Source organism: Necator americanus, chromosome I (assembly GCF_031761385.1).
Source record: "Necator americanus strain Aroian chromosome I, whole genome shotgun sequence".
Taxonomy (NCBI): Eukaryota; Metazoa; Nematoda; class Chromadorea; order Rhabditida; family Ancylostomatidae; genus Necator; species Necator americanus.
This window is the reverse complement of record NC_087371.1, coordinates 10590292-10605907: the sequence shown is the minus strand read 5'-3', so window position 1 is coordinate 10605907 and position 15616 is coordinate 10590292. Positions and strand designations below refer to the sequence as shown.

General features: G+C 39.4%; 3 protein-coding genes across 4 annotated transcripts; 2 read left to right on the top strand and 1 right to left on the bottom strand.

Annotated features, from left to right (window-relative positions):
- Positions 1-1670: 1670 nt before the first annotated feature.
- RB195_005098 (uncharacterized protein) lies at positions 1671-7523 on the bottom strand (the record flags this gene model as incomplete). 2 transcript variants are annotated; one of them, XM_064177392.1, is made up of 6 exons in its annotated part: positions 1671-1805; positions 2768-2836; positions 2906-3001; positions 3119-3244; positions 3326-3385; positions 7470-7523. In XM_064177392.1, 6 exons carry the CDS (start codon positions 7521-7523, stop codon positions 1671-1673), a joined length of 540 nt encoding a protein of 179 aa, XP_064034517.1. The 2 variants fall into 2 exon arrangements, with proteins under 2 accessions (XP_064034517.1, XP_013298152.1); XM_013442698.2 differs by lacking the exon at positions 7470-7523.
- Positions 7524-7601: 78 nt separating this feature from the next.
- On the top strand, positions 7602-8738 carry RB195_005097 (uncharacterized protein; the record flags this gene model as incomplete). Its single annotated transcript, XM_013442697.2, has 4 exons — positions 7602-7715; positions 8020-8124; positions 8216-8308; positions 8673-8738. The coding sequence occupies 4 exons, from the start codon at positions 7602-7604 to the stop codon at positions 8736-8738; spliced, it is 378 nt and encodes a 125-aa protein (XP_013298151.1).
- Positions 8739-8931: 193 nt separating this feature from the next.
- RB195_005096 (uncharacterized protein) lies at positions 8932-15071 on the top strand (the record flags this gene model as incomplete). The annotated part of the gene is made up of 15 exons (XM_064177391.1): positions 8932-8988; positions 9901-9992; positions 10394-10517; positions 10656-10741; positions 10801-10922; positions 10991-11092; positions 11860-11990; positions 12052-12213; positions 12782-12853; positions 12959-13084; positions 13141-13233; positions 14331-14417; positions 14475-14660; positions 14757-14951; positions 15006-15071. 15 exons carry the CDS (start codon positions 8932-8934, stop codon positions 15069-15071), a joined length of 1701 nt encoding a protein of 566 aa, XP_064034516.1.
- Between the last annotated feature and the right edge of the window lie 545 nt (positions 15072-15616).

Genomic DNA, 15616 nt, shown 5'->3' with positions numbered 1-15616 from the left:
TTCCTACGAAGCGTTGTGTTATTGCTCTTTTGACGAGAAATTGTGAATATACGAGTCAATTAGCTCATGTGAACATTGTACTGACATACTGTTATGCCACATATCAACAATGGAGAAAGACGAACCGTATTGCACCAAAAGGAAGGAGGTTTGTTTACTAACACCCCGATATTATGCCGCTCTTACCTCATAGGTCGATAGCTCTATACAGTGCAGAACTCTTATAATTTATTGATTAGACTCAAAATAAATTAAAAAAAAAATCAAAAGAGAACTATCTAAAAGTCCTTTCTTATCGAAACCTCGATATTCCATTAGGGCGGTACTAAAATGAGGAACATGATGGACATGGATTTGAAATAAAATATACGATATTAGCGAGAAGGAAATATCTGCTAGGAAAACATTGGAATCATTCTGGATTTCCGTCAGGAATTCATCCATGAATGAGTAAAATAAGAACTTATATATTATTTATGACTGTATGCGGTTAGTAAGACTGTGAACTATAGGATTGTAACACATGCAATTCCTTAACACTATTCAGACAGTATATAAACAGTATATGAACATCAGTACATAGATACTGCATAGGGCGCAGATCTCATTCGCCTTGGGTGACAATCTGTGAGAAAGCGGTGGTTCACCAGCCCAGGTGGCTAGGTAAGACTGGCCACTTTGTTTTGTTCTGGAGTTCTTGTGTAGTGTAGATATCGAGGCTTGGCAAGGAGAGAGCAGTTTGATGGGATAAGCAAAGCGTCAAAAACCTCGAACCATTTTCAGCTAAGGAAAGACGAAGTTGTCGAAACATCAGGCCACTAAAAAAGTTCCACCAAAACTTCGTTGTTGTTGTTGTTGTTTCCTCGTTTTCACAACGAAAAAACATGGATCCAAAAAAAAGACTCTACTATAACTAACTAACCATAAATGATGCCATTGAAGCTTTGCCTCATGTGATTTGCCTCATTCATGCTCACAGAAGTGAATTCACCTCCGTTTTGCTCACCGCTCTACTAACGACAAATAACTATTGGGATTCAACGGAGTAAAAAAGGATCATGCAGAACCGCAAACTCTATCTCTACCTGATATCGCCGCATCTCACTTGTTTTCACGTCAACCGAAAAAAAACTGACAGTCGATACGTATCGATTTCAGCTTCGCTCGCCACTGCGTATTTTCGTCGGTTCATTTTGTACTACTAAGCGCTGGAGCTTCTTAGCTCAATACTCAATAAGCACTCGTCCATTCTGAAGCATCAGTGAGCCTTGAGAACATCTGAATTGAGTGCATAGACCTCAATTCTATGAAATCAAGTGTCCTTCAATGAAAAAAAAACCGATAAAGCAACAGTAACACAGAAATAGGCAATTTAGTGTAAAAAAACAGTAATTTCTCAGACTTGTAAATCCCATGAAATTTATTCACCGGGTACACAAAAAAGTAAGAAATCTGCAGTAGTATCATTGGAATCCAGGGAAAGCCTCAAAACAATTTGGCACTGTTAAAGGCAGACATGTTAGATCACTAGTACTATCAGCATAATCACTGGGACAAAGAAGATGGCTACAACAAAAAAAAAACGGAATCGATCCGATCCCTATTTTGGAGTTGAAATGTTCAAGTAAAAAGATATCTACAAGTACTACGTTAATGATTAGAAATGGAGCTTATTCCTGCTCCAATTCAATTAGGACACCTCCGCAATCCTTCGGATGTAGAAAGATCACATCCTTGCCATGGGCGCCGATTTTTGGTTTCTCCCCAAGTGTGCGGATCCCTTTGGATTTCACAGTTTCCATGGCCTAAAATGTACTATCAAATAATTATGTGTCATTTCATTTTCCAATGGTATACTTTACATAAACTACCACATTCCGAACAAAAATTGAACTTTTTATTCATCAAACAGAATCTTGACAAGTATATAAATCAACAAATTCAAAAAAAAAAAAAAACTAAAATCACCACTTATAGACCCAAAATCTCACATCAAAGAAAAACTCCAGCCTCACTTATTTCTCTCAACGTGAATTTGCGGAAAAACTGCACGTTTTGATTGCACAGATCAATTAAAAAGATAATTCATGGAATAGAATATCAATCCGATCACATGAAATTATATGATTCTTAAACCTCGACTTAATTTAAAAGATTTAAGTGTGTAGTTTACCGAATAAATGTCAGCATTCATATTTTTCCAGTCAGCTCTCTATTAAAAATGACGCTGAGGTGACGGTTCTCTGTCAATAGAGGTCCTCCTTTATCGAGACACCGTCGTCAACACTTGTTCGAAAGGCAAAAACGTAAGGTATAATAGACAATTGTGAACTGTCATGCTAGTTTTCTGCTTCTACCCCCGTCACCGACGGTACGGTAATCCTCTCTAACTTCATTCTATCACATCTTTTCCCGTTCTTTCCCAAACTAACTTGCATAACTTTTCTCATTCATATACTTGTGTTGTTCTCTGCAATTTACCGTGAATAAACCAAACAGCGAGCGATGTACTATCCAAACAACTGTAATATGGAACGGCAAGATGTCTATAACAAAAAGCGACAACTGATAAGCGCTGTAATTTCCTGAGGTCCTATAGGTTCTGACAATGCAAGGATTCGTGTTCTAGTTGTGCAGCCATATGTTCAGGATTTGCTTGTTGTTTTTTATAGATAAAAACATAAGGACTAATTGCAAACTTCAAATTGGACATATAAAAAACATTCATGAATATAAAATAACAAATATCAAGAAAGTGAGTGCTGACCTTCGCTATGTTGCTGACTTCAATGCAGATGTGGTGCATGCCGCCGCCCTTGTTTTTGTCCAGAAAGCCCTAAAAGAAAGAAATTCACTATAAATTGAGATAGCGCTTGACAAATCTTTGTCGGATCTCGATAACTACCTGAATTGGAGACTTATCACCATACGGATGGAGAAGCTCGAGCTTGGCATTTGGTAGTTCGACGAACACGGTATATACACCATGTTCTTTTTGAGGCTAGAAAATACTCATGCTATCGTTGTAAACGTTATAAAAACTTCATCTAGTGATTCATTGAAAAAGGAGAGTTGGGAACGCTATAAAATATAAATGTTCAAAATATCCAGCACTTACCACAGCTTCGCTAACTTTAGCACCAAGATTCTTGTAGAATTGGGAAGCCTTCTTTAGGTCTGGTGTTGCTATAGCCACATGATTGAGTCGTCCAAGAAGGTCCGCAAGCGGATGTGAAGCGAATGTCTGAAAATATGAAAATGCTTCGAGGAAAAAAACATCCTCGAAGGGATCCTGCGCAGGTCGACTAGTATAGAACTTACTTACCCTAGAAGCAATTGAATTGTAAATGGGACGAGTTAAACCTAGGACTTTCAGCGAGTTCATCTGAACAGGAATTAATTATGAATCTCACCGGGCAAGAGAAATCTTATCAGCAGTGATAGCACAGTGCTTAAAAAAAAACGAAACGAAAACTAACGAGAAGCCTCACGTATCACAAAAGCCACGTACAATACATACAATCAATAACAGATGGATATTTCCGTGTAAATATGTGCTCAAATCAGTTGGAACAAACAAAATGTCATGCGTACACAACCTTGAGAAACACAGGAAACAATCATTTCAAAAAAAGATGTCAGTACAATTATAGACCGTTGCAGTTGTCTTTCAAAGGAAAACAGTGTTGACAAGGTCGATCAGGGTAATGAGATGATCGAACATTGAATGAGAGAGATATGCACAAGATAGAGGAGTTTGTCCAGAAAGTCAACAGATTCCTGGAGCTAACGGTAGGAGGAGATGGGAAGAAAAGAGGTGAAGAACAACGATAAGAGCTCGGTCTTTGAAAAATCAACAAGTTAAGTTGGAAATAATTTGAAAAACTGGGAACAAACATTTAACATATTTAAAAAAAGTGTGGTAAAATATGGCTCATAAATAAGTTTTAGCTACCACAATTGACCATCGGAGAGTTGGAGCACTAAGAAGTCCAGTAGCATTTGTTTTCTATGATGAACGTTGTATATTTTTAGATAGAGCACCGCTGGCAACTGGAACACAACGTTTGACATTCGAGTGCACTCGAAAGTCCACCGTTGTGACGCATGTACCGCTGAATTTTTTTCAAAGGTGGAGACGAACAAACAATCTGAACAATCTAGTGTCAACTGACGGAGGAATTTAATAAGTCAATTTAATAAGCTTAAAATAATCAAACCTTGAAATACGAATGTTAATCATGCGTGGATTAAATACTAATCGTTTCAGAATATTAAATATGAAGGCAGTACCCACCTTCTTTTCGCTTATTTCTTCCTGCAATAAAAACAGTACTAGTACACAAGAAACTAAAACTTTTCAAAACCACTATAACGCGGAAATGTACATCCGAATCAAGACCAATCCGGAAATGCGGAAACAACACCATTTTGAACATAGTAATTCTTCCCGGTGAAACTGTATTATCTCGAACTAATCTACATAAAGTAGTGTATATGTGACTAACTAGCATGAGCTAGCAATCTGGTACTTTATTCAGTAACGAGAAATCCACGTGCGCTGCAATTTGAAACAGAGAGGACTGATAGGCAAAAACCCCTCACTTCATGTATTCTCCACAAATAAATGCTATATCAGGTAGAGAGAAACTGTAGACATTCAATCAAAGATAGTTATCTCGGAAAGTAAAAAAAGAAATGTAAACAGGACATACGGCCGAAAAACTGGAATTATCCTTTGAAATGAGCGCTATTTTTGGAATAGGGTTTCTATTACAAGCAACTGTACTTTGGAAATCTGTGGATGATGCATCAGCTAAGTGAATAGCGGCAACGACAACACTCACAAGATCTTCTCAGGGACTCCTTCAATCCTCTTTTCCGAAAAGAAAAGCTTCAAATTGTGGCAGATGGGAGACTTGTTCGTCTGTCTTGAAAACGCAACTGAACACAACTCACTGAATGCTCAACATTGTTTTTATCAAGAACGCCATGACTTTGAAGATACGACAAAAAGTTCTCTGAAGGGGACACGTTGTTAATGTGGAGATGGTGAAACAAAGAAGGACAAAAGCAATAAAAAGCATCAACACAGCTAGTTCAAAGATCTTTTGAGCACTGGAAAAATGCACCAATAGATGAACAGCATTAAAAGTCGGCGAGCACGTAGAAAAAAAAACAGCGAGGAAAATGACGCTTACTGTTTTCGTTCGTTGCGCAGCTTAAATCCCACGAGGAATAGAATCAGCATGAAATCAACCACTCAGATCAAACTGTGGACCAATACCTTAGGCCAAAGACGGTGTGCTTATCCCAATCACTGTTTATGATCATTTGGTCAATTGGTGTGATATTAGTAAGAGATGGTTCAAACTTTTGAATAGGATAAGATTTCATTCTCAGAACCATCCAGTTTTTCGTAACTCAACAAAGTTACATTTATTGCATGCTGATTGATCGCAAGGACTGTCATCTTGCCCTGAATGAGTCTTTCTCAGTAACATAATGGCCGTAAAAAAACAGGAAATAATTGCAATTGCATATCGTTGGGCTATACTATTCTGGTATGGACAATAGAAAAACTAACAGCCATACAAAAAAGAATGAAAAAATAATAGGAGACAAGACGAAACAGCCCAAATAAATAGATTGCTTCTTCCCTTCCGCAGATGAACCGCCCGCAGTGAAGCTCGTAAGTAGGCAAAAATGTTCGTACTGTGATCACTCAGCCGTAAACTGGTTTAAGAGATCGTATAAATGGTGTACGGTGAATAGGTTAAAAAGGCTATGACAATCGAAGAAAATTCAACCTATCAAAAGTAAAGAAATAAGAGTAGAAGGATATAGCGAATTTCTTCCTTCTTCAATAAATGACTGTGGATTAAAATGTGACAGATAAATTCAAAATTAAATATGACGTGTCTTGCATACCAGTGCTCAAAGAACGATGAGAAACATAAAGAGTTTTGGGATTAGAAGAAGGGATCCTGCTTCTAATGGAAAACTCAGAATAATTGCGATAAAAAGAAGTCTAGATAGAAACAAAGAAACCAGCTCCTTTAAGCCGGGGAGAAAACAATTACGTTATTTAAAAATCATCAGATCCGGAGGTTCTTGTTTTTCAAATAACAAACAGAAAAACTATCTGGAAATAGAAGTTAAACTAGTGAACCAGTCATGCCACCATGTCATAAATCAGGAAGAAAAGATGCAGACATTTTCTGTCCACACAGAAAAACTTCACTAGGATCATTGATCACTCGACACACAATTGTTGCCTCACACTAGGTGAAATCGGCCATGATTGATTCGTCGAATTTTACAACGAGAGCGTAGGGCGGTTCATGTGAACAAGGAACGGTGCTCTCAAAACATTTTACAACACGATCCCGTAACTATGTTCAGAGTCGAAAAGAGTTAAATTGCTCTATGAACTAATTAGTTCTGCGTAATGCAGAGCAATGTTTGAGTACGCTGATCTCACCAAGAATCTTCAACTAAAACTGGAAGCTCTATCTTCCTTTCTTCTCTAATTAGCTTCAGCATACATGTTATAAATCCTCTAAGACTAATGATTAAGTTTTAGGGCTCCGAATGAATTAGTTGTTCACTTCCACAAATAAGAATGCGGTTGAGTGATCCCCCCCCCCCCTCCCACCTCCCCTGAAGTGAACTAAGAATCAAGGAATTCCATCTTCGATCTCCCCAAGTTCACAACTAGCTAAAAAATATTCAAACTCGAATAAATTCCATGCTACGAGGCAATGCAACACACAAACAGCCGTCACGATGACTAGCGATTCTCTGCGGTGCGTCGTCGACCAAATCACAGCGGAGTTTTGTTTTTCAATTTACATTGTGTTTTAATCAAGAAGTACTTGTTTAAATCGATCTTAAGCCTCTACATCCACCAAGATTTAAGTCATATTAAGTCCAGTGGGGAGTATTGTTCGTTGATTGGATTGTTTTTGGAGCGGGAGGACTTTTTATCTGTTCTCATTCCAGCTTAAACTACTGATTTGATCATTTGTTCTGTAATCTCCGGTCAGGAATCTCAACCAAGATCCTAACTTGTTATCTTAACATATCTGAATTCCCAAGAATATTTCATCTTGATCGTGGAGCATGTAACTAAAATAAACTGAAGAGGAATAACAGAATAAGCTGGAATAAAAAATAAGCCTTTAGTAGAAATATACACGAGCTTCAATACCAAGTCAGTTACCAGATATCGACTAGAGAACAGTTTTATTAAGTGATTTCCAATCGACAAGTTAAAAATCGACTTTTCTGTTAACTGAGTCCCTTGCCACGAAGTTAGGATAACAATCGGAGTGAAAATATTTTTCAAATATTATGGTCATAATGTAGAATATTATGACTGTACCTACAACAGTTAAACTCCTAGATTTTCATGAAACGAACCGAAATAGGTTGCGAACAGTAGAACGTAGAAAAATTTATTTTACCTGTAGATTTGTGTCGTCTTGCTTTTTCTTTGACTCGACATCATTTCCCAGCATTTGTAATAGGTTATGAAATCTGTGAAACGGAACGTTAGTGAAAAGATATAAGGAAAAGAAGTGTTTTGCAGGTAAACGATGGGGACAAAATTGTCTGTGTCGATCGAGGGCACCACTAAGCCCGAAATCGCACCGCGGGTCGATCGTCCGCCTACGTTTGATCCACAAGCAGGCTTTCCGAAGCCCAGAAAGGTGTGCACTTATACAGATGGCTATTTTTGGACAGTTTAAAGTGTTTGGGTGTGGCAAGCAGCTCCAATGAGCACAAGGAGGGCTTTTTTTCCCTATTTTTAGCATCGGTACTTTATTTTGTATTGAGTCGGCCCAAATTTTTACATTGGTTATCGTGAAGTAAAGAATTCCAATGTTAAGCTTATGGTAAAACAGCCACATATGGAACTTTTGTTCTGTTTGGCCAATGACAACTGCGAAGGTTAAAAATCGAAACAAAATCCATTTTGAGATTTTTGAGATCTCGAAATATTGCATTGTTTAGGTCAGAGAGATGAAGGTATCCTGGGAAGAGATGGACCAGTTTCACCTGAAACCTGGTCAACGGGATTACTGTGCTCATCTGTTAATTCCTCTCATAAAATGCCAGGTAAATTTCTTTAAACGAATCACCCTTTGTAGCCTCATACGTATTCAGTCGTTTTGGTGATCCGCAAAAGACATGGGTGAATTTCTTTTAGAGAGCAAACGCTCCCTTCGCCGGTCACATGTGTGATTCTGAGCGAGGTGCATGGGACAAATGCGAATACGAGGACTATATCATGCGCATCAAGGTCTTTGCTTTTTTCCTATAAGTTGTTATTTGATTGCTCTTGTTTTAAAACTCATCTCTGCAAATTTTGGTCATAGATTCCAAGTCTGCAGAGATGAGCAGTGTACTACTTATAAGTTTGTTTTTCTTAGTATTTTTTCTTAAACAAATCGGTTTGGTTTTGAACTCTTAGCGTTCATTTTCAAAAAGGATTTTGTATGCGTTATTTTTAATCCTGCCTGCGTTATTTTTAATCGCTTTCCGACCGATTCATGCGTTCTACACTTTTTCGCAGCTGTAGTGAGATGACACCGTTCCTTTATACATGTCCTCTTTCTTACTCTCTTATGAGATTTCGAATAATTCATACAACGTATCCTTTCTAGGAATTTGAACGTGAACGACGTCTTCTAATGCGAAAACAACGCAAGGAAGCTATGGCTGCCGCTTAGATAGAACATATGTACTAAGAATAGACGTAGAAGATTTTTTATAAGTTTTCTATGGATCGGTTGTAATTGTATTTAGAGAATAAAGATTGTTCCTCTCTTAGCTTGTACATCTTGGTTGGTTTTAAGTCAGCATCTATCCATTTTTTGTCATTGCGAAGCTTCGTTGAATGTCAGATGAGAGCGTTCAAGAATCATGGAAAGATTGGTGGAGGAGTGTGAGCTGAACTGTCCTGAGGAGAAGCAGATTCAGGTGCTTTATTCAGTTTCAATCACACAAATGAGCTGGTACTGTCAAAGCTAATCACACTCGCTTCGACTTTTTGACGGCTTACTGTCATGGTTTTGAGAGTAGCATTTTCAGTCCACATTTTCTCTTTTTTTTGGGATTTAGTGTTCGAACTAGTGCAAGTCGAGGGATTGTTCGGCTTTCACTCTCATACTTTCTCTTTTTTTCTGACAATTGTGCAGCAGATAGATGAACTCATCCTTCTCCGATATATTCGCTCAAAATAATAATCAGGATATCCCGTATAAGCAAGTAGTGGATAAGGCTGATATCGCCAATCCAAATGTCTACATTGTTAGGCTGTCCACAGAGCTCAAAGCCGCGCGGGAGCGCAGTTTGACGTCTCTGTTGTTTTGATGGTTCTTGAGCGCACTGTTATGAATAGTCAATAACCAGCAAAACCCCAGGCTGCCAAACCGCGGGCCTGTGCGGTTCTGAACTCTGCGGGCAGCCTTACCTGTAGACTCAGGTATTTGTGGTGTCGTTGTCGATTTCACACATGACTACACCTCTATACATCGACATCTTGCGTAACGTATTCTTCACATGGAGGTGTCGCCATGGCAGAAAAACGGGCAGTCGCTCCTCGCAATAATAAGAATAGTGATCTTATTCCATTCTCATAAGAATGTCTGTGTTACTCCAGAGTCCCGGTTGAACTGAATTAATACTCAGTTCATTACTTTGCTTTGGTTACTTTCAGTCGAATTATGTCTATGATAATGTGATACGATAACTATGTCATTAAACACTATACTATTCGAAATTTTTTTCTTTTTTCTGTGGCTACTCACTTATCACCCCTCTGCACTGCCACGGTTCAGATCACAGTTTCTCTTTTCGCGCTCGCTCAACATGCTTAACCATAAATTTCAGATTTTGGAGAAATGCCTGCCGCTTCTTCGTGCAGATCGCGAAGTAGACGTTAGATCTGTCGGATTTCTACTGCTTGCGAGGATACTAGAAAAGTGAGATTTTTTATGTAATGGAGTCAAAGTGACCTGAAGCCTAGTGTAAACGCGTAAGCGGCTGCGCTCCTAGTGGCGCGGCGGAACTTGCGATCGAGGTGGGATCTTACTCAGTTCTGTAGTCCGATTGCAGGGAGCGGGAATCCCTACCCGATCGCAACCGCTAGCCCACCTACGCCACTTCGAGCGTAACCGCTTACGAAATCCTATCGAGCTCGAGGTCTTTTTGACCCGACTCGTTTTATCTTGTAGTGTAATATTTCAATTTTATTTTGATATATTTTATTTTAATATATTTTGATTCTGTGTGATTCATGAATGACTACCTAATTATTGTATAACTCACTTTGGGACTACGGACTTTTTCAGTCTCCTTGAAGTGTTCACTTGTTGTATTACAGATGTAGCGCGCAATGTCTCCGAGCAGCCCAGTCTCGGTTAGGAAAGAAACTAGTTGACATTAAAAACGACCCAACTATTTATGGAGGAATCTTCCTTAGACAGCTGCTTATACGAAATCCCCAGGTAGTTATCGCTTTCTCCCATTACTTTCCGTTTATTTTCGATTTGTTCTTACATGTGTCGTTTGTTTCTCATAATCTTTTCCGGCCGATTATTGTCATTTTGGTATTTTTGGCGTTTTATGCATTCTTACCTTTCTAGGTAGGGAACCTCCACGCTGATATTATTATGAGTATCATTATGCACTTCATCGACATGACAGTGAATAGCAGCGATCCAACTCTAAGGTAGTGATCCCTCGCTTCAGTAAAGAAATCTGGACCAAATGCTCCAAGTATAATTTAAGGGACTTATCCGTTGAACTTTATTCGATTCGATACGGTTGTGATGCGCAAATGTCGGAGAGACTTTTGGCTACCTTAGCAGCTTCAATTACTTCAAGATTGATGTCCCAGGAAGAACGAGTGGGTACGTGAATGTTTTCGCTTGAATAAATTAAAGTTGTATCATTTCCACTTTCAAAGTTAGTTTCTTAGGGATGTTACCGCTGAAATCTTTTTGCGTTCCATCATTACGTGAAGATCTGTGTAAGCTCCTCTTCGATATCTATTCGTCGACGTTAGGCTATGCAAAGCAAGGTTAGTATTCGAGGAACTTCTTCCGCTCATTTCTTCTCACTTCGGATAATTCATTTGGAACGTCGTCTTGGAACTTCTGATATATATATATTTATATAATATTATATTACTACATTATACATGTATAAATTTCAGACGCTTAGTTTTGTAGAAAGGTTATATGTTTATCTCAGTTAGGTCATGTTTATTTAAAAGTAGTGTATCGCGAAATAGTGGAAAACATAGAGTTTGGGGTGTAGATAGCAAGTGTGAGGCTCCTCTCAATTTTCCCAATCGTCCCTAAAAAAGGCATGGGAACGGCGTTTGTTCCTACAAGGTACGTTGGAAGTCTTTGTACTCGTTCCGGTCCCCTTAGCAGCCTACTCGTTGGTTTTACTTGAGTAGGCTGCTGAGGTTGGTTTTCATTGGTTTTCGATCGCTCGCACATAGATCCAGCGCATTCCATCTTACCTTGTCGGAACCATCGCAGTTTCCCTCGTCCTCCATCCCCCATCCCTCTCGTTTTTAGGACGACTAGGGGAAATTGAGCAGGGCTAAGTCATATCCAATAATAGACCCTTCGTGTTCTATGTTTTTCATCAGGTTTCCACATTACGTCAATATCGTGGTACACTGCCTTTGAAGGTGTGTAGTTCTTTTATTCCATGCAGGATGTTAGAGACTCGCTGATCGAACTCATAGATGTGATCTATTTACATTATAATTCAAGTGTAAAATTCGGATGTTATAAATTCTGTGGATTCGCAGCTTGAGAGTACATTGTTCAGGACAATACCTTTCACGGGATATGGTTATGTCAGTTCTTGAAAGTGGTTTAAATGATTCTGTACTACGCAGTTCCGCACTAGGGACTATTCGTTCGCTTTGCAGTAATGGCAGAAGCACTTTTTTGCCATTGGTGAGGAAATATTATTTCGCCTAACCAAGCCATTCATCGCGAAATGAATTATTCCTATCAGATACCTCGAGTAGTCATGTTGCTTATTTCAAAGCTAGATGGACCGAGTGATGCATTATTCGACACATTAGCACACATAAGTCAAATCTATGGCAGTGGTTCAACCTTGTTTCGCCATTTCTACATTGTGTTCAGTTCTATGAAACATCCATTAGATGAGCAGGTATGTTAAAAACAGTTGCTTTGATGTAAACTTTGTTTTTATTTACATTTGTTCTTCACGTCTTCATTTTTTTTCTTTCTTTGTGGACATATTCTGAATTCACTCTTTGCCATAGGTACGATAGGGAAGAGCCGGACCCTCCTCAGGTGAAGGGGGCCTATCTCATTTAGTGCAGCTCAAGTGATGGGGATCGCTTCACCAACCATCCAAAAGCGAAAGGGGTTCCTTCTGTAACCTGTAGCGAAAGGGGTTCTAAAAGTGAAGGGGTCCCTCCGCCAGTCGTCCAAAAGTGAAGGGGCTCGGAGCACCTGCTCCGATTATCGCATCTATACTCCTTGCCACCTTCACTGCACAGTTTCATATGGTGAAGGATACTAAAATGACAGTGGTGAGCAGGTCACCGAAAGCCGCCTTTAATATTTTACGAAAAGCTTTCTTGACACATATTCAGATGTCCATCAACGGAGTAGTTACGCGTAGTGTTGATGCAGAAAAACAATAGATATAAGTCAACGTTTGTGTTTCTAAAATTTTTCGGATTTATATTGTCTGCTGCTATTTGTTTTAGTTGTACGGACCGTCTGCAGCTCGGCTTATATCCTCGGTTATTGAAACGTCGGCATTCTTAATAAAACCTGAGGTAAGCGAACTGTCTGAACTGTTCTTGCCCCAATTCAGTTCAGTTATTTCACTGTTTGATTTCAATAATTAGAAATGTTTCTCCTCGTCTTTTTGCACTTTTCAGGTCCTGTTGTCCATTCAGCGCAAGATATGCGAAGAAATTATACGAAACCCAAATTCTACAGTGTATCGTGAGATTTTAACTTCATTCTTGAGTTGTACACATGAACTTGTGCCACCTCCTATACATGTAAGGTTTCAGAAAAATTATTTTCTAATCGAATTGATACATAATTGAAGATTCAGATTGCAAGGACAATTTTGTCGAGATGTGCCGATTCCTGTGGCTTGAAGGAATTACAGGCTCTCTGTGACGTTATCGCCAGGCCACGAATACAAGTATTCACATTTCTTCACTTTTCGCAATCGGAAGTTCACTAGTTCCCACTAGAAATTGTTCCTAACTTTTGATGAAACTCTATATTGCCACAATCCTCGGAAGACCTAGGTTCATCAGTGAATTGTTTTGACTTCAACGCTATGGGATGTCTGCAAGGTCCCACTAGCGCCGGCGAAACTCGCACTAGCGTCCAAGAATTGTCGTCGGTGCGAAGCCCGACTAGTGCATCTTTTAATATCAACCTTTGGATAATCGCAGCAAGGTCGCTCTATTCGTAACTTCCAGTCCCATCGTCCTTCGTTGCTGTATTTATGGACGTCTGGAAAATCACCGTTTTGCGGATACTGAAAAGGCATTGGCCCCATGCGATATCAATCAGTTAGAAGCGCGCGTTCTACTGGCACTAGTGGAGCTTTCCGGGCAACCATAGGCTGGCCGCATAGTTCCATTTACGGCAGCAGCGAGAAAAGAGCAATTTAATAGTTATCGGCAGAGTTAGTTAAGTACGTGTTAAAGAAGAAATGTCCTTGTGTCCTAAAACTTCCTTTTCGATCGCCTTTCGTTACTTTTCCTATGGACAGCTGCAAATTCGTCCTCCTGTGGTTCTTTTAAATTGGACAGTCGAACGTTGCAATACCATAGCGAGTATAGTTGAGTCGAAACGACATGGATCACGGACAGTTGCGGTCGAAGCGGCGCGGTAGAGCGTAGCAGTTGGGATCGTGTAAGGATCCTCGCTACCGCCACCCATCTCTGCAATTCGCCATGGTCCCACCTCGATTCCAGCCGCTGTCTCCACCGCACCGTTTCGAGCGCAGCCGCTTGCGCCAATCGTCTATGCTCCATGTCGTCTTGACCCAAGTATAATCGATAGTCACCAATTTGCCGCAGTTGCGCGGTGTGGCATCCCGTTTGCTAACTCTCCAGGCAGCAATGGAAAAGAATATGTGTTCGTTTTCTTTGCTCCAGATTTTTACACGCGGCCTTTATTTCCTTCACCTGATTCATTTCTTTAGTTCTTTTGGTTTCGTCACATAAAACATAAAGAAATGCAAAGTTTTGCTGGAGTTAATATTGAAGAATAAGGTGTATTTAGATCTTGGCTTGTCACGAAGTTATTCGACGTAAAGCCGTTAGAATAGAACAGCCACGTGATGGGTTTGAGGAAGAGTTTAGAAGTCAGGTGGGTTTTTATCTGACGGAGCTTCCCTGTTACTGTTCAACCTTGAACAAGTTTCAGAATTCGACAGTATCGTTAGAAGATTCATTCAAAGAAAATATGGACTGCTCTCACAAGGATGAAGAAACAGTACAGGAGGCAGTTGCATCTATAGAAAGTATGGCAATTACGAGCAAAACAGCAGCACTAGTAGACAGCACAGCTGCAACAGAAGTCATGGATGAATGTGGGGCTTGCACAAATCTCGTAAGTATTTGTGGATCAGAACTCTGCTCTGCAAAAGCATGAGCTGGTTCTTGGAGAAAAAACTGCTATTTCTTTTCCCAAGACATATACTTTTAGTCGAGCGCAGCATCGCCAGTATCTAAATGTGCTGAAGACAAGAACTCCTCTATTGTGAAGTTTGAATCACCTTCCTCCTCGAAACGAAATGTTGCCTTAGCAGCGGAAAGACAATCTAAAATCAGCACAGAAAGTGAACAACCGGTCCCTAAAAAGGCGAAGTTCTTAAAGTCGAAGAAAGAGAAGCCTGTCGAGGTGGTGTAGTCTCTCATTTTTATTTTTGTTCATTGCGACAAGGACATTTTCTAGAGAACAACTCTGATGGATGGTGAAGCTTCAGTTGAAGAAATCCTTGAGATGTTCTGTCCAGAGTAACTTCTTGATGTTGTTAATTGTTATTACTTTTCCACAGATATTGCTGTTTTGCTGTTGAAAATATTTGTTGCTTCATGCGATAGAGATATAAAAATGAAAAACAGAGGTATTACCAGAACAGAAGAAGCCCATTTTCTATTTCTGAGGCGTAATTCTATTGAAAATTATGACTTGAAACAAACAAAATTTGTACAAAGCAAATCTTACTTAGAAAATCACATAGATATGTGTTTACACCCGATTATTAGCACAAAATTAGCTCTTTAAGGAGATACAATTAGTCAATAGCTCAGTATAATAATAGAAATGATACCGGGTGCTTGAGGAACACTGATGGATACAGGATTAAACCAAAATAAAACATAAAGGTAACACCAGCGTAGGCAAAATAAAAAATTAAGATCACGCAACAAATGGGGAGAACAAGGTTGACACAGCTGTACAACTAAGCTTTCTTTTGTAATGTTTTGTACAGAAGCAATTCCTATCTTTGTCCTATAGAAATACGGGCTACATAGTAGAGATCATGAGAACTACAAACAAGT